This window comes from Eretmochelys imbricata, chromosome 14 (genome assembly GCF_965152235.1).
Source record: "Eretmochelys imbricata isolate rEreImb1 chromosome 14, rEreImb1.hap1, whole genome shotgun sequence".
In the NCBI taxonomy this organism is placed as follows: Eukaryota; Metazoa; Chordata; order Testudines; family Cheloniidae; genus Eretmochelys; species Eretmochelys imbricata.
This window is the reverse complement of record NC_135585.1, coordinates 13,361,850-13,383,084: the sequence shown is the minus strand read 5'-3', so window position 1 is coordinate 13,383,084 and position 21,235 is coordinate 13,361,850. Positions and strand designations below refer to the sequence as shown.

Here is a 21,235-nt window from a genome sequence, read left to right as displayed (position 1 = left end):
AGAATTAATGTATCTTTATTGATTATCTTGATTATCATACACATTGTAAGGAGAGTGATCACTTTAGATAAGCTATTACCAGCAGGAGAGTGGGGAGGGAGGAGGTATTGTTTCATGGTCTCTGTGTATATAATGTCTTCTGCAGTTTCCACAGAATGCATCCGATGAAGTGAGCTGTAGCTCACGAAAGCTTATGCTCAAATAAATTGGTTAGTCGCTAAGGTGCCACAAGTACTCCTTTTCTTTTTGTATCTTTATTGACTCTATTCCCAAAGGCCTTCTGGAATAAGACACAAAAAAACAATGTTGCTTTAGAGACCAAGAACATGGAAAAGAGGGAAGTCTGGCTCAGCCAGAAGACTTTTCCCAAACTCTGGAAGTTAGTTGGATTTGAAGGTTACAGGAGATTTTACACAACAGGGACAGGCTTGGAATTTTTGGCAAGAAGTTTCAGTTCTCCGAATATTTGGCTACGTGGCTCGCTTGTCCTCTCTTTTCTGCTAAAGTCTTCTGTAATTCCTTGATGGGAAGCTGAATTGGCCCTATTAGAGGCCACCCTTCCTGTCACCAACGACAGGAAGAGCTGACTGCCAATAATGCAGCTGCAAAGGCCAAGCACCCCAGTGAAGCAAGTTAAAAATGAACAGAAAGTTTGGAATGGGAAGTGAAAGCCTGTCTGAACTTACAGGGTCCCTGTCACTGTCTATTCTGAGCACCTTACAATCCATGTTAATGTGAGTTAGGAACCTATTCGTTCCCACCCGCAGGATCCGCACGGGGAATTTGCAGCCCAGCACGTCTGTGCGCAATGCTATTCATACCCCCATAGTCTGAACTGTGGGGCACTGTATACATAGCCTAAGTGACTTGTCCATGGCAGCACAGGGAGTCTGTAGCAGAGCAGGGAGTTGAACCCAGATCTCCTGAGTCCTAGGGTAATGCCCTAATCAATGGACAATCTCTCCTTCCCAAAAGGAGTGTGAGTTCAGAAGGGGCAAGATGGTAAGTGTAAGGGAGAGGAGTAGTAGGAAGAGAGGTCTGGTTTAAACTAGAGTTAGGCTGACACAAGGCAGCTTACGTCGACCTACCTATGGAAGTGTCCACACTTAAATTTCGCTCCTGCCAATGTAACTACCCCACTACACTAACTTAACTCCACCTCCATGAGTAACGTAGAGTCACGGTCAATGTAGTTAAGTTGACACAGTGTCAGTGTAGACGCTGCATTGTTTATGCCAACTGTTACTGGCTTTCAGGAGCCGCCCCACATGGACAGTCCAATTGATGCAAGCGCTCCTGGGGAAGTCGTGTACTGCTGACACAAGGAGCCAAGTGTAGACCTGCACAAGTGTTATAGTTACTGTGGCAGCTGTATGCTGACCTAAGTTAGGTCGACTTCTTTTGTAGTGTAGACGTGGCCCGAGAGGAGGATGGAAGAAATGACGGAACATGACAGAAAGGAAGGAGAGTTCCTCTTGTTTAACTAGTTCACCTGGAGGGGAAACCATCTTCTGAATGGCTCTTGCAGCATGTTGATTATGACATCAGATGTTCAGCTCTTACAGGTTTCAGTATCAGTTTAGTCTGTGGCAAAATCTCCTGTCTGTATATTTTGATGAGATGAAACTGAGACGGGTTCAGCTATTCACCTGTCAGTTCCTCTTTGTAAATGGCTGCTAATCCCAGACTACATGTACTCCAGGGGCAGGAGAGGAGGTAAACTTGAATAATGCTGCCCCTTCTGCATGTGACCAGGCTGGCATGGCAGGGTGGATTTGGAGAGGAGAGGTGCAGAGTTGAGTGAAGTCTGAACACAGTCCAAGATTTCCTGGAAGCACATGCTATCTGCTTATGTGGTGACAGTCTTGTATCAGTCAGTTGGGTAAAAAATGAAGGAGCTGAAGCCACTCAAAAAAAAAAAAAAAAAGTCCTTGCAATCCTGTTTCTTTCTGAACCGTCTTCCATGGAGAGAGCACTTTATTTTGAACCAATTCGGCAGAAGATCAGTGTAGAAAGATGAGAATGTATCAGGTTCTGATTAATCATAACTCAGGTTAAAGTCATCAACAGACACAACAACAACAGCTAAAGTCATTTCCTTGTATGGGCCCTCAAACACAAGGAATGTCACTGCCAAAAATATGGCTTGGAGTTTCTATTTATAAAATAGCAAGACGGTCTGGAGCTAAGAGGAGCTATATTTACTGAAGGGAACAGAAGCACTTCTGAGGATGTCCAGAGCGCTGAAGAGCTTCTGAAGTCTGTCTAAACTGTTCTGGGGATGGACAGGAAGGGTGGACAGGGGGAAGCCCTGAAAGCTGCTTCAACCCTTCTGAAGCTGTTCCAGAACTGTACAGACACACACAGCTATGGTGGAAGTAATGAAGTATATGGGTGTGACGAGAAGAGAGGAAAGGGTGTTTAGAAGACTTGTGGTTTATTGGAGGAGATCAACTAAATCAAAGATAAAGCTTGGCAGCTTTGGGCTGTTTCTAGCATATGATATTGAAGGCCTCCTTGCCACTCAGTGGGCATGCATGGGGCGGGGGGTCCCAGCTCTGGCTGGGGAGAATTGGGCAGGGGGGTTGTATTTACTCTTGGATGTAGCCAGGAGACCCTGCAGATGGAGGCAGATGCTCATAGGTTGTGAATGTTTCTTTGCTTCTGACAGCTGTCCCACTAGAACGGAGCCAGTAGCCAGTTTCAACCAAATGTATGTCTGATCTGAAATGTGATGAGATGGGGAATTGCCTGTCCTTAACTCAACACTGGGAAGTCTCTTCATCTCACTATCTGAAGCAGATTGAGTGAGCGAACTGCTGACTAAATACCAGTGACAGGAACAAGGCTCAGTGTCAACCAGGAGTGAGCTTTGGGAAAGCCCTGGTGTCATAAATATAAAGGGAAGGGTAAACCCCTTTGAAATCCCTCCTGGCCAGGGGAAAGCTCCTCTCACCTGTAAAGGGTTAAGAAGCTAAAGGTAACCTCGCTGGCACCTGACCAAAATGACCAATGAGGAGACAAGATACTTTCAAAAGCTGGAGGAGGGAGAGAAACAAAGGGTCTGTGTGTCTGTCTATATGCTGGTTTCTGCCGGGGATAGACCAGGAATGGAGTCTTAGAACTTTTAGTAAGTAATCTAGCTAGGTACGTGTTAGCCATTTAAAGAAATCATAATCTAACACATACCTAGCTAGATTACTTACTAAAAGTTCTAAGACTCCATTCCTGGTCTATCCCCGGCACAAACCAGCATATAGACAGACACACAGACCCTTTGTTCTTCTCCCTCCTCCCAGCTTTTGAAAGTATCTTGTCTCCTCATTGGTCATTTTGGTCAGGTGCCAGCGAGGTTACCTTTAGCTTCTTAACCCTTTACAGGTGAGAGGAGCTTTCCCCTGGCCAGGAGGGATTTCAAAGGGGTTTACCCTTCTCTTTACATTTATGACACCTGGTAGCACCAGTCTCTGCCAGGTTAGTTTAATGAGGATAGATGAGAATAGGCTAGAGGGTTGCTGTACCCTTCCTCCTCACCACCCACATAGCATTGCACAGGGTGGGAACCTTCAGTGAGTTTAATGCTGTTGAACAATGCCAGATTGGCAGCTGAGAAGACCAGTGTCCACCCTAGCTACAAAGCTGGTGCAGCATGGGCAGCTGCAGTGGAAGCTTTCCCCGTGCTGATCTGCCAAAACTGCTTCAATCCGGAGCTCTAGGGGTGAAAAAGAGAGTTCCCTCTCCAGGCCCAGCCAGGTCTTGGCCTCTAAGCTGAGTTGTCATCAAGAGGAACAAGTAAAGCTGGTGTCTTTTTAGCGACTTGGACACCTGTCCCCTAGGAACTCAACCAGTCCCCTTCTCCCCAGGTGTATCATGCCTTAGCCATGCATCTGGTTTTTTCTCAAACTTGCGGCATGCGAGAATCTGGGAGACGACTTGATAACAGTATAGATTGCGACATGGGATAAGACGGAAAAAAAAGCTCCCCCATTTGTGCATTAGCAGCTGTTCCCAACGATTTGAAGGTCCTTTTATTTTACTCTGTGGCTCTTTGTCCTGTATCCTATTTTAAATCTGACTCTGATCCATATATTTCATCTGTCTTCACAGATATCAGAGAGCTCTCTAATGCAGTGGAGTCAAACCCAGTGGCTGGAGGAGAAATCTTGCATTTGTGTCTGAAAATTGTTGAGTGGGGCGGGGGCTATACAAGAAAAATCAAATATCTTTAAATGATGAGTCAGTGAAATGTTGTTGGTATTTCCTGGGAAATAGCTGAGGTTGTTCTTTTCTCTCTTTCTGTTGTATCTTTCCTTTGGAATCCTAGGTTGCCATGGTAATGATTTCAGAGAGATTTTATTCTGCAATGTTTCTAGCAGCTGAGCACTTTCCATCATCTTCTGGATGCACAATAGGCAGAATCAGTTGGATCAGAAGGGACCTTCTGGCAGATCATCCCCGTCCATCCCTTGCGTTGTGGCAGGACTGATTTTGTTATTGTTAGTGGGATAAGGGTAGAATCCTCTTTGGAGCTTTCAGGCCTTTGCTCAGATGCCCATGGAGGAAGGGAGGAGGCAGGTACTGGAGAGAAATATTGTTCAGACTGCATAATTCCTATCACTCTCATCTCATTGTCAACTGTAACTGGGAAATTAAAAGTAGCGAACTCCAGAGAATTTCACTAATCCTCAGATGTACCTACTGTGTAGTCACTTGGCATTTAATAGGGTAGCTTTCAAGTCAGCAAACAAATGCACTCCAACAAATAAGCGCATACATACCAAAGTGATGGGTACTACAGAAAACTCCAAGGATACGTCAACACAGCACAGTTAACCCAGGCTCTTACCCTGATTTTAGCCCAGCCCCCACTACCATCCATACAGAAAAACCTCTGGCTTGTGTTTTGAAGGCACTTTAAGCTGGGCTACTTTATCCAGTGGGGAGTGTAGGTGAGAATGCGGGCTCTGCTTTAATGTTGGCTGGCACCTGCCCATTTGGAAGTGAAGATGTAGGGTACTGAGCCACTCGAGTGCTGACAGTCCTCCACTGCCCTTCCCATGCTTCCCCCCTCCCCGCAAGGACAAACAAGTTCTCCCACAATTGCTGGGGGAAAATCGTAGGGTGTCTCAGCACAAAGAATTATGGGACGTGCCCCCAGAAAAAACACAGACAATTGCAGAATTAGTGAGGACACAATAAGGTAGGGGGAGGGTTTGCAGTGAAGACGCTCTCCCTTGGGATAGGCTTAGACCTGGGTGCCAGTCACTCAGCTTAGTAGTGCAAGGAGGCTACAAAGGGGACATGGAGAAAACACTGTGGATAGCAAAGGATGGGGATGTGCGGTGCAAACATAGCCTAAGCAACTCTTTAACTTGCCCTTAGCCAAGACAGATTAGAGATATCAAATGCCCAAGGTCACCCAGGAAATCTTTGGCAGAGCTGGGAGATTTTCTGAGCTCCAGTCCAGGGCCTTAACTACAAACCCATCCTTTCTTCCTACAGCCCATTCCCATCACATACACGGACAGTCACTCTCAGACATGTACCGTGCCTCCTGTATTTTGCAAGACGAGCACACGGCCCTTGTGATGCTTCCCGGGAGTACTCAGGGTTGTGCAGGACCTTGCTACCACTTGCCCTTAGCACGAGAAAGTCTTGTCTTTGCCTGCCCTGGCTCAGCTCCCTGACTCCACCACCCTCAGGTAACACAAGCATTGCCTTCCAGGCCCCCTTGCGCGCTCTGTGCAGGTTAGGGATAGGCACACACTGACCCCTGAATCCTCGGAGCGTCCCCCGGCGTGCTCAGCCTCCTCTCCGGTGAACACTCTCAGAGCTCTCAGATTCTCTACTCCCAAAGGAACAGCACGCACCAGCATCCAAGATTCAACTCAGGATCACCGCTCCACTTAACACACACAACTGAGATAGATCTAGCAGTGTATTTATAGTGAAAACAAGAATAAGTTAGTTATCAACAAACAGACATTCAAGTGATAGGAAGTAAGAATATTGGAAACAAATGGTTACGTATAAAATAAAACCATAGCCTCCTTTCTGGAGCCTAAACTTAATGCACGAGGCATTCACATGTCTTCTACAAGATAGATTGCTCCAAGTCCTTTTCCCAGGTTTCACCCAGGATGGTTGAAATCCCCCCTCTCACATGATTGAGGCAGCTTGTCTTCATAGACTGGAGGATTCCAGAGCATCTCTGATCTTTGATCTTCCCTTGAAAACAACTACCGGCACAGAGAACATCATATTCACATAATTCCTCACATACTTTCCGTACATATATCTTGCAATCATTATGATGACCAGTGTGACTCACGCCTTCATTAGACACTTGACGTGACATTCTTTTGGTGAAGCCAGGGGATCCCTGTACCCCTGTGTTAACCCTGTGCTCGCTGCCAGTTGGGATCAAGCAGTCCTTGGGTCCCAGCCCTCTCTTCAGGAGGCCCCATCTTAGACTAACAATAACTGATCCAATCCAGAGAGAGTGCTCCTGCCAAGATGAGATGTCTTTGAACTGCAAGGAGTGCTTTTGGCTGCTTCTCTCTAGACTCTTCAGTCTAAGCTTGGGAGAGCCTGGCTTTGGATGTGTGACAGCAACAGCTCAAGTTTCACTTGTTCCTCTCCAGTTGCCCATGTTACTTGACTCCGTTGTGATTCCCACTAACTTGCACAGTTTGAAATCTGTAAGCAGGGCTCAATACGCTTCTCCCATGAGCAGCAAGAGAGGTTTCATTCCATCTGAATCATTCTGCTTATTGGGGGGGGAAAAGAAATGAATTAATCTCTGCGAGTTCCAGACGCCATGTGCCCTGCAGAGATCTTTCCCCCCCTCTCCCCACCCCAGACTCTGGGCTGATAAATTTGCAGTCTCCTAGAACAGGAGCCAGAGCAGCAGAAATCATTTTCTTACAGCCATAGTGGATGCCCTGAATGGCTCAATTCTTGACGGCGACAGTAAGATCTTATTGTTGCTCTCAGATATTTTCCTCTGCAGGAGGCTTGAAAAACCTACATTTGATCATCCGCATGGCTTTTATGAGAGACACTGTGCTGTCTTTTCACATCATACATGCAGCCAGAGCGTGTCAACATACTGCTTGATACAAATGGACCATAGTGCACATGCAAACGCACCATTCCTAGCATTGGATGTATCCGGGACAGTCTCACAGACACTACAGCTATGTAGCCTGTAAGACTGGGTGCTCAGGAAACAGAATTTCATATTTACCAAAGCCTCCACTAAAATCTGGTCCACCGCATTTGAGATTTCATTTGAATCACACTTAGATCTCATTTTTTCAAGGTGCTTGTGGTTTAATCGTAGGGCGCTTTCCTTTTAATTAGTCGCTGCTGCCGCCGATGAGAGAATTAGCAAAATCTTCTATGAATGAAGAATCTCAGTCTATGATAGATGCACTTTAATCTAATTGGTGGGCAAGTGGTATTGTGCTGCAGGTGAGGTTCATGTTTTGCACTGAGAATTAGCGTAAACCAAATAAATCTTGTGTTTTCCAAAATCAGCAGTTTCCCACAAAATTCAGGGCCCTCTCAGAGAAGTTGAAACAAACCCTCTTGTTTATGATGGTGAGGGGAAGAACAACTTGGTCTTGGATGTGTAACTCTCTTTCCTACTTCGCAACATATCCTAGCAACTGGTTCTTTGTCAGGAATCTTTGACTATCCCAGGCATATTATGTCAATATCTCTAAAGAGAGCACTTGACATGTTCACCATCTCTTAAGGTATGTCTACATGGCAGCTGGAGGTTTGGATTGCAGCACGCGAAGAGAGATCTCTACTAGCTTTAATCTAGCTAGTGTGAGTACCAATAGCAGTGAACCTACAGCATGAAAGACTTCAGCGCAAGCTAGCCACTCACGTAATTATTCAGGGTCCCAGGCAAGCTGAAGTTCATGCTGCTGCAGCTCACTGTGTTAGTTGTAGTGACCGAGGCACAGGCAGCTCACCCAGTAGTGTCCACTGGGCCAGGATCAAAGGCAAGAGTCTGGAGCAAGATGGGGCAAAAGACGAGGCCTGTAGCAATAGCAAGGCAGAGTCTGCATTGTTGCTTAGCTGGGTCCTTTGGGCAACTGCCTGGTTTAAATGGTTAATAGTTGATGTGTACCAATCAGGCAGCCACAGAGTTCTGTCACTCTGGCCTCTTTGACTGGCATTTCCTGCAGTACCTAGCCCTTAAACCACGATTTGAGGACTTCCATAGCTCAGACATAGGTGAGAGGGTTTTCGCAGGAGTGGTGGGTGAAATTCTGTGGCCTGCGTTGTGCAGGAGGTCAGACTAGATGATCGTAATGGTCCCTTCTGACCTAAATATCTATGAATCCAGTAATTGTTGGATGCTGCTCAGCTTGGCTCTCTGGGGGGTGATGTGGAGGCATCTGCCGCCTAGGATTATACAACGCTGGGTTCTAGATCCATAGATCTTTACATTGGTATTTGCACTCACTAGATCAGAGCTAGCTCTGGTGGGTCTATGTGTGCTGCGGTCATACCTTTGACAGCAGTGTAGACATATCCTATGTCAGGAGAGTCTTCTGAAAGTCATATTTTTGTATGTCTCTCTTTGTGGAAACTGGACAGCTGAGACTGGTCAAACTGCCTATGGGGATTTGGACCCTCAACTGGGAATCTCAGGTCCAAATCCCCCTAGGCAGCTTTGATAGTCTCAGGCCACGTGTACTTTGGTAAACAAAGATATGGTGAATATGATGCTCATGAAAGGAAGGCTGAATGGAAAGCACTACAGACTGAATATGGGTGGTTTTTCCTTGAGAGTTGTTATGTGGCCTCTGTTCACGTCGAGAGCCATGGGAGAGCCATGACGGGATTCAGAGGAAGAGGAAATGGATGGATTTTATTTTTCCTCAGGCGTTGTTTGATGAAAGCAAAGGATAAACCCTCTGCCATAGCATAGATGCTGGTATGAGGGATACCAGGCTCCCAGCATCTGCACTGCCCATCCTTGTCTCTACCCCCTGCCCGCCCCCCCCAGCTCTGAAAGTACTTGGAGTTAGAGGATACGGAGAGCCCACTAATGAGTGACGCAGGCTACAGGGTGACATCTTTGCTCTTTGTAATGCAGGAAGCAGGTTATTTTCAAATCTCACATCTAATGGCTTTCCTGCCAGATAAACAACATAAGCCGCCTGTAGTCCCCACTTCAGCTCCCAGACCACCTCTCTGGCTCCAGAATGATTTTCCCACAGCTTGAACTCCAGCCAGAGCAGTGACACCAATTACAGATTTTTGTCACCTTAGGATGTTGCTTTCTGAGATGATTTACAACAGCATGTGTCAGGTGAAGCCCTTCTGAGCGGGGGCTGATTATTAACGATGCTTTCCGGTCCTTCTGTCAATGAGTGGGGAGACTGGCTGATTCCCGCTGACAGGTCCCTGTACTTCTCTCTCATCTTACCAGGGTTAAAGCTACTGCAGGGCACTTGTAAACAAAGAACCAGTGTCCGGGATGTGTTGTGATTAGACATCTCCTGGATCAGGTGCCTTTAATGGCTTGCTTTATGCACGTCTTTCATGTGGGGAGTGCAGCCTCAGCTGTCTGCCTCTGTTTACCTAGCTGTTGCTTTTAAGAGAGCAATCGGGTTTGAATGGGACGTCAAAGAACCTAAGGGAGTTAGGTGCCCAGCTCCCATTGAATTTCAGTGGGAGTTTGAAGCCTAAATCCCTAAGCTCTTTGGGAAATCCCAGCCATAAAATCTACTAGCAGGTCTGCCTTTAGTTCATGGTGTGACCTGGGGTAATCAGTTGGCCTCTCTCTGTCTTAGTTTCTCCATCTGTAAAATGGGGATGGTACCTGTACCCCTAGCAGATAGAAGGCGCCAGTTGAGTGCAAAGTATTATTACTTTTTTGTAATTAATCTTAGATCACCTCCTTGACTGTCTGCATTTTTTAATGTTTCTTCCTGCCTCCTCCAGGAGTGGATAGCTTGGCAATGGGAGAGGGAGCCGGGTTCTAGCCTGGTTCATGACAGTCAGCAGAGTTCACTGGGGTCTCATTGAAGGGCCAGATTTTTCCCTCAGTTATACATGGGCAACCCTGTTCGGCAGACACACTGTAACATGTTTTTCATGGCCAAAGGATTGCACAAGTGTAGTTGATGGCAGACTGTGGCCTATAGGCTCCAAATTACTGGCGGTGATGCATGAGGAGGAAAGATTCCAAGAGCACGTTTCCTTGCATAGTGAAATAGCTGCCATAATGAAAATAACAGCACAGGCTGTCTCTGAGCCTCTGCAGTTGTGAATGAGTTGGCAGTTTTCATGACACGTGCAGGCTTTTGAAATTGTCCTGCGGTGGCGCTTGACATACAAGTTCTCGGCCGATTTATGATTGTGTGTGTGTGTGTGTGTTCCAGGACATCTATCATTTTAAACCAAGAGTGTGTTTAATAGCATGAGTTAAAGCAGTTTTATTTTAACTTAAGATCAGCAAGAAAAGTAATGTCAAACTCTAGCCCCAGGGTTTAGTTACTGATGAGAGTGACACAACAAGCTGTGAATCGATAAATAACCCTTTGTTTTCTTTCCCTCTGGTTTGTCTTCAGCACATTTAAATCTTTTGCCTTCCACCCCTTTTGTTCTTGAAAAAGTAAATATTTTCTGAGATCCGGCCTCTTTCGTGGGCTGAGTGCTGTTGATGTCACGAAGGGAATCAAAAGCACTTTGAAATGGCTGAGGGATCTGAAGTGCCCAAACAATATCTGCTAAGCACACCCAGTAATTCCCTTCCATAACATTTTTTTTTTTTTTTTTTGGACACAGCCATTTTCCCAATCACTAGATAGGGATTTAACTTTGTTATAACAAACTCCTGCCATTGTCGGTGCAAGTCCGGAGGGATTACATTCTGATGTCAGAACAATTTTGGTCCAAGTTTACAGAGTAAATATTATGCCAGGAGGGCGGAAGGCAAAGTGAAATATAAGATTCAGCGTACGTCTGTGGAGATTTAGACATCGAGAAACAAAGATAGAGAATTCAGTGCAAAAAATGGCTTTGTCGGTCTAATCTGTGTATTTATAAAGCACCCGTTCACTGTGGTATCTTGGTGCACTGAGACACAAATGATTGCAAGTGACCACATTCTGTGTAAAGCTACGGTGATGTCCTTGAACCACCCCTGTTCCTGTCTTGCATGGTTTCAGAAAAGTGGGAACTCTTTTATTTATAGCCCTCCAGCACATGCTACAGTGGCGCCAGGTCACAGATTAAATTGCCAGCTAATTTTAGGATATTCCTCTTCTTATTTTGTCAGTTGTAAAGTTGCTTTGCTTAAATTTTACATGCTTAGATACTTTGCTGATTGGGACCTAACTCAGGAGAATGAGAGTCAGAGCTGAGCTCCCAGGTTCTATTTCTAGCTCTGCTATAGAGTCACTGTGTGACCTTAGATAATTCACTCTTTGTGCCTCCATTTACTCTTCTGTAATGTGTTTATCATAATTGGGGCCTAGCTCACATGGATATCAAGAGGCTTAATTAGTGTTTGTAAAGTGCTTTGAGATCCCCAGGTGAAAGGCACTAGAGAAGCTCAAAGTATTATATGCAGGCCTGGTAGCCCCACCTATTATTAAGGTTTCCTGATCCTTCCCATTATAAGACCCTGTTGCCAGTTGCTTGTATCTTTGCCTAATTCTGTTTAGAGAGTAGGTGCAGAGTAAGATTTTCAAAAGTGTCTAATGATTTTGGGGTACCTCCATTTTTAGGTTCTCAATTTGAGACACCTTAAAGGTATATCATATTGAGGGTGCTCAGCACTTTCTGGAAGTCAGGTTCCTTTGAGGCATCTCAAGTTAGGAACCTACAATCACTAATGACGTTTGAAAATCTTAGCTTTAGTCTTTATGTAAGATTAAGATACCTAGTAAATTAAAGAATAGACCCATAATTGATGTGTATGAGAAAACACTCTGGTTTGCCCCTCTGTATTGGATAATCTGTGTGTGAGTTACAGATAATGCTCAATTTCTCTGTTGGACAGTGTTACAACTGTCTCCTCCTGTTACAGTATTAATCAATCAAATGCACATGGTCTACAAAGGACTGTTGCACCAGCAAGAATGACTATGGTTGATGGCATCACACCAGGCATCAAAGTGGTGACACTGTAGTTAATGTGGAGTTAATGGGTGGATTTACCTCTGTAATCTATAATAAGTGCTATATCTTACACTGTCGTTGGAGTTTTTCCATCTGCTATCATGCTCTTTTACTCAGCTATAAATTACACTTTTAGTGACATGCATTTTACATTACTATTTGCATCCTCCTGTAATTGGCCCTGGTCTATTTTGTGGTCTAAATCTGAGCACCTCTAGAGAGTAGATTTGTATCATGTAACTACTTCCCCCCCCCTTTTTTTTTGTTCTTAATCGCAGCCTGAGGAACTCACCAATGCCCTGGAGATCAGCAATATTGTCTTCACAAGCCTCTTTGCCCTGGAGATGCTGCTGAAAGTCCTCGTGTATGGTCCATTTGGCTACATCAAAAATCCATACAACATTTTTGATGGGATCATTGTAGTGATCAGGTACAAGCATGGTGTTCTGCTTACAAGGGTTTCTCTTAACTGGACAGTTGAATTAAAACAGAGGATAATGGATAGAATGGCCTTTCTGGGTCACTTAGGCCTCTGTGCTCCTGTGTTAGCTTTTGTACCCCATATTGTTGTTTCTCCATAAATTCTCTACTCTTCTGAAAACTCTCTGTAGCAACCCACCTTGTTCCTGTCTTTGGTAGTTTATTATATACACAGCTATCCTTAGTATAATGGCCCTTGGCCAAAGTTTTCCGTGTGCCCAGCCATGATTTTTTGTGATACCTCATTCAGAGCCTTATTTAATAGCATTTGTCCTTTCAGCTCCCTCATATCTATGCCTATTTCTGAGTTCCTCTTTCATATTCCTCCCCCGCACCTCAAAGTATACACACCCCGTCTCTCTGACTTCTGTGCATCATTAATATGATGAATTTGATTCCTTGGATCATATTTTCACCATCTGTAAGAACCATAATGGACCATCACTGGTTCCCTCTGCAGTGTTGATTAATTTGCTGCAACATATTTTATACCATCTACTGTATATTATCAAACATACCTATAGACAAATGACCGCCCACACCCCTACATGCCATGGCTTGCTTTGTGGGTTTTTGGTTGCTTGGTTTCGATTTTGTTTGTTTTTCTAGAGAGAGCCCTAAACAACAAATCCTGGATCCAAACACCTCCAGATATTGGGGAAGTTTAGACCCAAAATAGCTTTAGCTGACAAATGTCTTGTTGGGTTTTTGTGCCTACTGGGCACATGCGGACACTGTAATTGTGCATGCAGATGCACTCAGTGATTTACAGGCATGTTTTTGGCATGCTCTAATGGGACTCCACTCTTTGCAAATCTGACACTAATTCAGGTATCAGAAGGCACTGTCCATACAGACCTTCCTGACAGGCTCCTACTTCACATCCCTGTTTTCTCTGAGCTTCACCAGCTTGGAGAGCGGATCTTTCCTTTCACTTCTCTCTGCCTTTCTCTCATTGCTGTCTACATGCATTTATGTTCAGTGCTTCCTTTTCCACACTAAGGCCCACACTGTAAATCTCTTTTCTTCCTTAGCGTCTGGGAGATAGTGGGACAGCAAGGTGGGGGCCTGTCAGTTCTGCGGACGTTCCGTCTGATGCGAGTCCTGAAGCTGGTCCGCTTCATGCCTGCCCTCCAGCGCCAGCTAGTGGTCCTTATGAAGACCATGGACAATGTGGCCACCTTCTGCATGTTACTGATGCTTTTCATCTTCATCTTTAGGTGAGTATGTGGCAAAGACTCTGATTTCCTTTCATGCCCTGCCCTGGCTCTGTACTTTAAGTTTCTGGTCCACGGACTACACGAGAATGTGAAGAGAATCCATAGGTTTCATGATTGCTCACATAAGTAAATAACTCTGACTGTGGTCTCTTGAAGTGAACTGCTGAATGAGAAGCACAGTAGCCTCCATAACAGGTATGGGCACTGCAGATTAGCCCCTGGCTGGAATCTTGCAATTCTTGCCAAACGTCACGTCTGTGTTTGTGAGGGTGTTCTCAAGGGAAATCCCTTCTGTTGGGTGATTCCTCCATGGGCATCACCCCAAGGCAGCAAGCATATGACATCACGTTCCTGCTACTGTCCAGAGAGCAAGCCAGAAGCCTTAACCAAAACACTGTCTTTCAAAGGGCAGAGAAGGGAATGTGCCTAGAATAAACCCAACCAAGTCACTCTCATTCACACATGGTTCTTTTATCCCCTTTGCATCATTTCTTTGCCTTTTCTCTCTGTGCAAAAGATTTGGGATTGGATCCACTTGAGATTCAAGCAGCTCAGAACTTTGGGGGTGTTGGAAATCCAAACCCAGGTGCAGATATTGAAAATGACTCCGATCTTTCTAATAAGTCAAACCTGCTTGAAATCCAACCCCGGATGAGCCTGTCCCTAATATACAGGGGTAAGGCTGGCCTTGCCCAAGATATACTAATGGGAGAGTTGGCAGGAAGCAAATTAAGGCTCTCTTTCTTCCATGGAGGGAAGTTTTGCTCCCAATATCTGTTTGCTAGGCAGACAGTATCCTGAGACACAGAGGTCCACCACTTTATGCTGCTCTCTTAACATCATCTTCAACCTTGTCTTGCCTTCTTCTTGTGCTCAGTATCCTGGGGATGCATCTCTTTGGCTGTAAGTTTGCTTCAGAGCGAGATGGAGACACCCTGCCAGACAGGAAGAACTTTGACTCCTTGCTGTGGGCCATTGTCACTGTTTTCCAGGTACAACAGCAAGAACTCCTTACCAAGCACACACTTTGGGTCTGTAAGGGGTGGGCGGGGGGGGGAGGTGGAAGAGTTTAGGTTTGCTTTCCACAATGCCCTACAGAGCTCAATAAAACTAATAGCTGCGGGGGAGAGAAACCAAAATGTATCAATGCGGGTGGGGAGGAGGAAACGTTTTCTGATGATACAAGACAAGAAATGGAGATCGGATGAAAGGGGAACTCCAGGAGATGCCAAAAGCTGCAGAAGAGAAGGCTCTTGCAGGAGCAGTGGTAAGATTGTGAGGAGTGACAGAGGGGTAATTAGTATGAGTAAAAGGACAGGTCTGCGAGCAAGGCTGACACAAGTCCAGTGAGAGCTTCAAAGCAAGACAGCCAGCCTGGATTCTCCATAGTGAGGAGAATCTGCTTTATGGCAATAATTCGTACTGTGTAATGTATTGCTGTTGGCAAATCTGGACTGTGTATTCCAAGTCTTAGGTGGATCTTCATCTGTCTTTACAGAGAGAACAAAATGCCAGTGCATGCTACATGGCAGTCATTTAAAGCTCTGTATGGACCTTGATATCAACTGGAGTTCCATGCACAGAGTTAGGGCAGCTTGAGGCCCTTGGGGTTAGCGTGTGGGGAAGGGGGGGCGGGGGAGGGCGGGGAATCAGGTGCTATCCCTGCCTTTGCTGTGATTCATTTGGAGACCTGAGCTAAGTAACAATCCTTCTGTGCCCATCTGGAACGTGAGTGCACTTCTCTCCCTTACAGGGCTGTTGAGAAGCAGCAATTTTACAGCATTAGTATTACATATTACCAGCGTGCTGGTTTCCCCAAGAGTAGGGTGTTTGCCTGTTTAAGGCTGAAGACCTACAGCTCTGTCAACCTGGAGCATAAGTAAGAGCATGTAGGAAAGATGAGTGTCCCTAGTCAATAACCCAAACACTGGGTTACTAGTGAATGTTGGACTGTTGTGATGTCCCTTCATGCTCACGGTGTCCCTTCTCTATAGATCCTGACTCAAGAAGACTGGAACAAGGTCCTCTACAACGGCATGGCATCTACCTCTTCCTGGGCTGCTCTCTACTTCATCGCCCTCATGACGTTTGGGAATTACGTTCTCTTCAATCTATTGGTGGCCATCCTGGTGGAAGGTTTCCAGACTGAGGTAAAACCTTTTGGAGACTCCCCTCTTTATCTCTTTGTTTCCAGAGCGAGGGAGGGTCTAGAACCAACATCCATCTGGAATTTAGATTTACAAAAGGGAAAATGATTAACTTAAATAGAGAGGGGGGGGGGAGAAAAAATTAGCTCTTATTTTTTCTGTTTCTTAGCTAGGACCAAGTGCAATAAACCAGGCTGTTTAACTGAGCTTAAATGAAAAGCTATGTTAGCATTAATATAATTGCAAGGATTCAGCTGTGAGTCAGTCAGTGCTGATGGAATAAAATGCTCTAAGAATGTCTTTGAAAGGGCTTCATTGTGTTTGGGAGTCAGATTAAAAGCCATCCCTATAAAGTTATGCAGGCTGGTGAGATTAGTGACATTATTATCTCTTTGGATGGTCTGTGTTGTGGATCTCTTCCTGCTTGCGGCTCAGTGACACTTTAGCACATTTTTACACTTCATTGTTCCTAGGTTGTCAATTGAGTCTCAGGGCTGGGAGCCTCTGTTAAATATCCTCTACCTTCCATAAGTATCTATGGGAAGTCAGCAAAGAGGTCTTAGATCTGAATTGAACTTGACCCCTGTGTCTTTCTAACTATGCAGTTCATGGTGAATGAATATATAACAGACTCCCTGAAACTAGCAGACAACCAGGGCTGCCTATGACCCAGGTCTCTACAGGCTAACAGAAGCAAAAAAAAATAAAAATAAAAATGTTCATGAAGAAGGAGAAGAGAGAACTTTACACTTTGCAGAAGGGCTTAGATAAGGAAGTACAAGCCAGCACTATTCATCAGTATCTAGTAGTACAGGCTGTAATTTAGAGCGATGTCTTAGCTGATGGATACGTGTGTTGAGGAAATAATAAACATTAAAGTTTGTCAGCTCCCTGTGCCATAATAATCCATCACACCCATAACTAGCTATTTATACAACCTGATTGTTTTGATATTTTCCAAGTGCCGTTTAAGGGGATAATTTGTTATATAGTTCTGGAATGAGGCTGTAGGTATGTGTGTTGTCATTTCACACTGGGTTAGTGTGTTGTTTTGAATTGCCTATTATTATATCCATCTCTCTCTGGAAGTTGTCTGCTCTGTTATGGAAAATGGAGTTAAGGTCACTGTCATGTTCTTCTGAACAAAAGATTTCTTTTCAGGAGGTGGCATGTACTTTGCCTAAGTAAAAGTAAGCACGGGTAAAAAAAACAAAAAAACCCAACAACTTGTCGTCTTGTGCAGTGATGTCTGACTTGAAACTCAACCTCTCTCTGGTCAGTCTTGTTCACGGATTCTAGAATGGCCACCTGATTGAAATATCACTTGCTGCAACTACCAGTAAAGAAAAGGACCTAACTTTTTTAAAACAGCATAACAGCATTTCACTGAGAGTGCAAATGCAGTTGTTTTTTGAGGAAATTAGTTTGCCTCTAGACATTGGAATGGAGGGATCAGATTCTGATCTTAAAACCACTACTGTAAATCCGGAGTGACTCCATTAAAGATGGGAGTTACGCCTGATTTAGGCCCCAATTCCGGAAAGCACTAACACACATGCTTAACTTGAAGTCAATGGTATGTATACACATACCTAAAGTTAAGCATGTGCTTAAGTGCATCCCTTAATCAGAGTCTTGCACTGGTGTAACTGAGGCCAAAACCTGGCCTCGGGTCTTAGTTCCAAATTCTGATATCTGTTAAGTTTGTGTCATTCCTATTCATTGATACTGATGTAGTTACTCCAGATTTACACCAGTGTCACTATGATTGGAATTTGGCCCTTTTGTGTCTCAGACTTTTGTAATATATGGTCATCTCCCCCTTCCTCATGCGAATGGTAAGACGTTTGCTGTAGTCTTCTCGTAAAATGAAATCTTGTGCACAAACCTCAGTTCAACAGCAGTTTTTCTTAGGCAGGCAGGTAGGTAGAGTGGATGTTTGCTGGATATGGTGAGACAGATCCTCAGCTGGTGTAAACCGGCATTACTCTATTGACTTCAGTAGAGCTACATCTCCTTACATCAGCTGAGGATCTGCTCCTGACCATTTTATTCAGCTTTACAACCAAAAATGTTTCCATTTCTTGCTACCACGCATACCAGGGGGCCATCTCCTAAGTGAAATTAGATGAGATCATCTCCTGTTGAAAATAACACCAAGCTTTTATCTCAGGTGATCATTCCTGGGTCCTTGACCCTCTATTCCTGGTTTATTTGTTTGGTTTTTTTTATTTCATTGTCCTTCAGATTTCTTCACAGAATGTGTTGCTTCTGCCTTTATCTCTCCAATCCTTGAGCGCCTTTCCTCCAGCTGCAAACACCTTGTTAATGTTAGTGCATGCCTTTGCAGGCCTTTTGGTTGCTAAGCAGCAGATGTACATATGTGGTTAAGAAAGAAAAAGAACCGATTCCAAACTTTCAACAGAGATCCCTGTATTTCGTTGTAACCTGGCTATTGCACGCAAAGGGCACACACAGGATTTTCTGCAGCCTGGGGTTTCTTTAATGTACATTCTGTGAATTACTTAGATTCAGAATTTGTGCCTGAAACCACAGCAGCTCTAAGGTGTGAAAGATGAGCTGTGTGACTCCATTTGATAGAGTTGCTAACACGATATTACTTGAGTGAACTATCCAGTCTCTGCCCTGGGGATTTATCTCTGAAACAAACAATGACTCCTGGTAAGAGAGCTTTTTGTCAGACATAAAGCTTCTCTCCTGAGGGACTTCATGATAATGTTATCTCTGAAGCATATTCTTCCATTGGTAATCCTCTCAATTTCATGTTCCCTTTGGTTTCTTTTCTTGTCTCTGGCAATCCTCAGTTGCTAGTTTGTCTCATCTCCCTTCTTTGTGTCTGTTGTTCTTTAATTCCACCTTTCCCATCACAAAGCAACCAAGGTTCAGTGAGGACGGGGTAGTGTATGAATGCAGAGCACTTGCGTGCTTTATACATTAACAAAGATAAAAACCCAGGGTCTGTGGTGTAGTACCAGACCATGGCTAAACAGTCTGAGACAACAGAACCTTGACTTCTCCTGGGACTCAAACAGAAGAAAACAATCAATTTTCACTCATCAATTATTTAGATTTTGTACTGTATTTTTGTCACGTCCTTTACTTTTTACACTCTAGTCAGTTTCATTGGGATTATCCTTATGAAGGATAATTGTGTGTTTAATCTTTTGCTGGGTTATTCATGTGTCTTTTTATTATAATCAAATTTGATAATACTTTAAATTATATGTACAATATATGCCTGGAAAGACATTGCTATCCCTGTTTGGATCCAAATTTTAACTTACTGTTCTTAAATATTGTTCTAATGTATAGAGGGATGCAAAATCCAGTACCTCATTGCCAAGAAATTAGCCCAGTTGTCATAGCAAGTGCTGTGCAAATAATGGATTTTTCAATTCATTGGCAATTTCAAAAAATCAGGGAAAAATTGTTTTGGGTTCAACAGAAATAACATTTTTTTGAATTGTTTGGTGAATCAAAAAATAAAAAAAATGTTTTGGGTCAAATAAACCTTGTGCTTAGATTGAGATTTCTTTCCCTTTTTAAAATTAAAGGTAATTTTGAAATAAAAAGTCATTTCAAAAGGAAAAGTCAAAATGTTTTGTTTAGAAAATGTTGAAACAAAACATTTTGCTTTTTAAAAAAAATTGGGGTTTTGGGTTTTTTTATTTGACTGAAACAATTTCACCAAAACCTACAGAATATACACAACATTGGTTTGGTTTTTTTGGTTGACCTGAATCTGCATTTTTCGTAGCAAAATGTTGATTGAAAAATTTTACTCAGCTCATAACCTGCGCCAAGATCTCAGTGTGATAGGTGAGAGAGACACCAAAAATAATATACAAACTCCTCTTACTGCCTCTGTAATGTGCAGCTGAATTTAAAAATGCTTTCCCAAAGCTGCACGTGTCTCCAAACATGCTTGAATATGCTGAGAAGTAAACACAAGTCTGTCAAGTCAACTTTCCGTATGGAAGGGCAAATGCAAAGAGGAGTACTGATAAGTGTTTTACAAGTGGAAAAGGATAAAGTAGGTACAAAAATGTTGTTTTTGAGGTATTGGGGGCCCAATCCTAGAGTCATTACTCAGACACAACCCACAGGGCCTGATCCAAAACCCACTGAAGTCAATAGATCAAGTGCCCACTGATTTCAATGAGATTTGATTGGGCCCAGTCAGAGTAACAACATATCTAATCTATAAAAGTTTCTGATGGCTTCCCTTGAACTAGCTATTTCATTTGGCTTTAATGGGATCAGTATTATATGTTAATTAAAAACATGCATTGCTGCCTAATGACAGCATAATAAATACAGATCTCATTTTGCAGCCACAAAAAACCTGAGCATACATGGTTTTGATAATCTGACGGTATTTCATTAACGTGAACAGCTCTCACGTTGGAGCTAAATCAAATACTCCTTTTGAAACACTTATTTTAAAGGTAAGGATGATCTCTTCTAAGGGCTGCGCTATCTTTCATCCTTTCCTTGCACTGAACAAAGTCAGCCGCATCTGACTAGTCCAGTGTGTTGTGACCTATTCTGCTTTTTAATCTTGGTATGAAATTGTCGCTGATGGGTACACATTACCCTTCTCTACCCTTTTTTCTTTTTACTTTTCTTCCTTTTCTCTTTCTCTCTCTCTCTTTTTGATCCACTCTCAATTTTGATGCTGAAATTGTAAAAAAATCAACCCCCACCCTTCCCCCATTTTTACTTCAGGAAATCACCAAGCGAGAAGACGCGAGTGGGCAGTTAAGCTGTATTCAGCTGCCTGTCGACTCGTCGGTGGTACGTAAGAACTCAGCATGAACCCACCCAAATGCGCCGTTTGGTAGTTGTCTCTCTCTGTGGTGACTGCTCACACACCATGACGCTGTTCTCATTGTATAGCTGTCGTTCCTTTTGTCGTCATTGTCAAGCAAGCCTTGATTTTAAGTCTCTTTCTTCTTTGTGGAGTCAGACAGGTCAACACAGACTCCCCAGTATCACCTGAAACTGTTCTGGCTTCCTGCATCTTTTCTGTACAGGCCTCGATGCCTCTTTTAACCCCCCTCCCCTTCCGCCTGCCCCTTGTAAACCCGAGGCATGGATGATGCTGTTTCCCAGGCATGCTTATCAAACACCTCCCTGATCACGCACGCTGCTCCCTGCTTCCGGACAAAACCTCACCCACCTCATGCACGTCTGCCCCAGCCCCTCTAG

At 44.0% G+C, this 21,235-nt stretch overlaps 1 protein-coding gene across 1 annotated transcript in view; it reads left to right on the top strand.

The window, feature by feature from the left end:
- The window catches only part of CACNA1G (calcium voltage-gated channel subunit alpha1 G), a 151,870-nt gene that overhangs the window by 52,933 nt on the left and 77,702 nt on the right, over nucleotides 1–21,235 (top strand). The window contains exons 9-13 of the mRNA XM_077832908.1: nucleotides 12,435–12,586; nucleotides 13,671–13,856; nucleotides 14,734–14,848; nucleotides 15,851–16,006; nucleotides 20,753–20,821. Coding sequence (XP_077689034.1) covers nucleotides 12,435–12,586; nucleotides 13,671–13,856; nucleotides 14,734–14,848; nucleotides 15,851–16,006; nucleotides 20,753–20,821 — 678 coding nt within the window. The remainder of the gene's footprint in view (nucleotides 1–12,434; nucleotides 12,587–13,670; nucleotides 13,857–14,733; nucleotides 14,849–15,850; nucleotides 16,007–20,752; nucleotides 20,822–21,235) is intronic.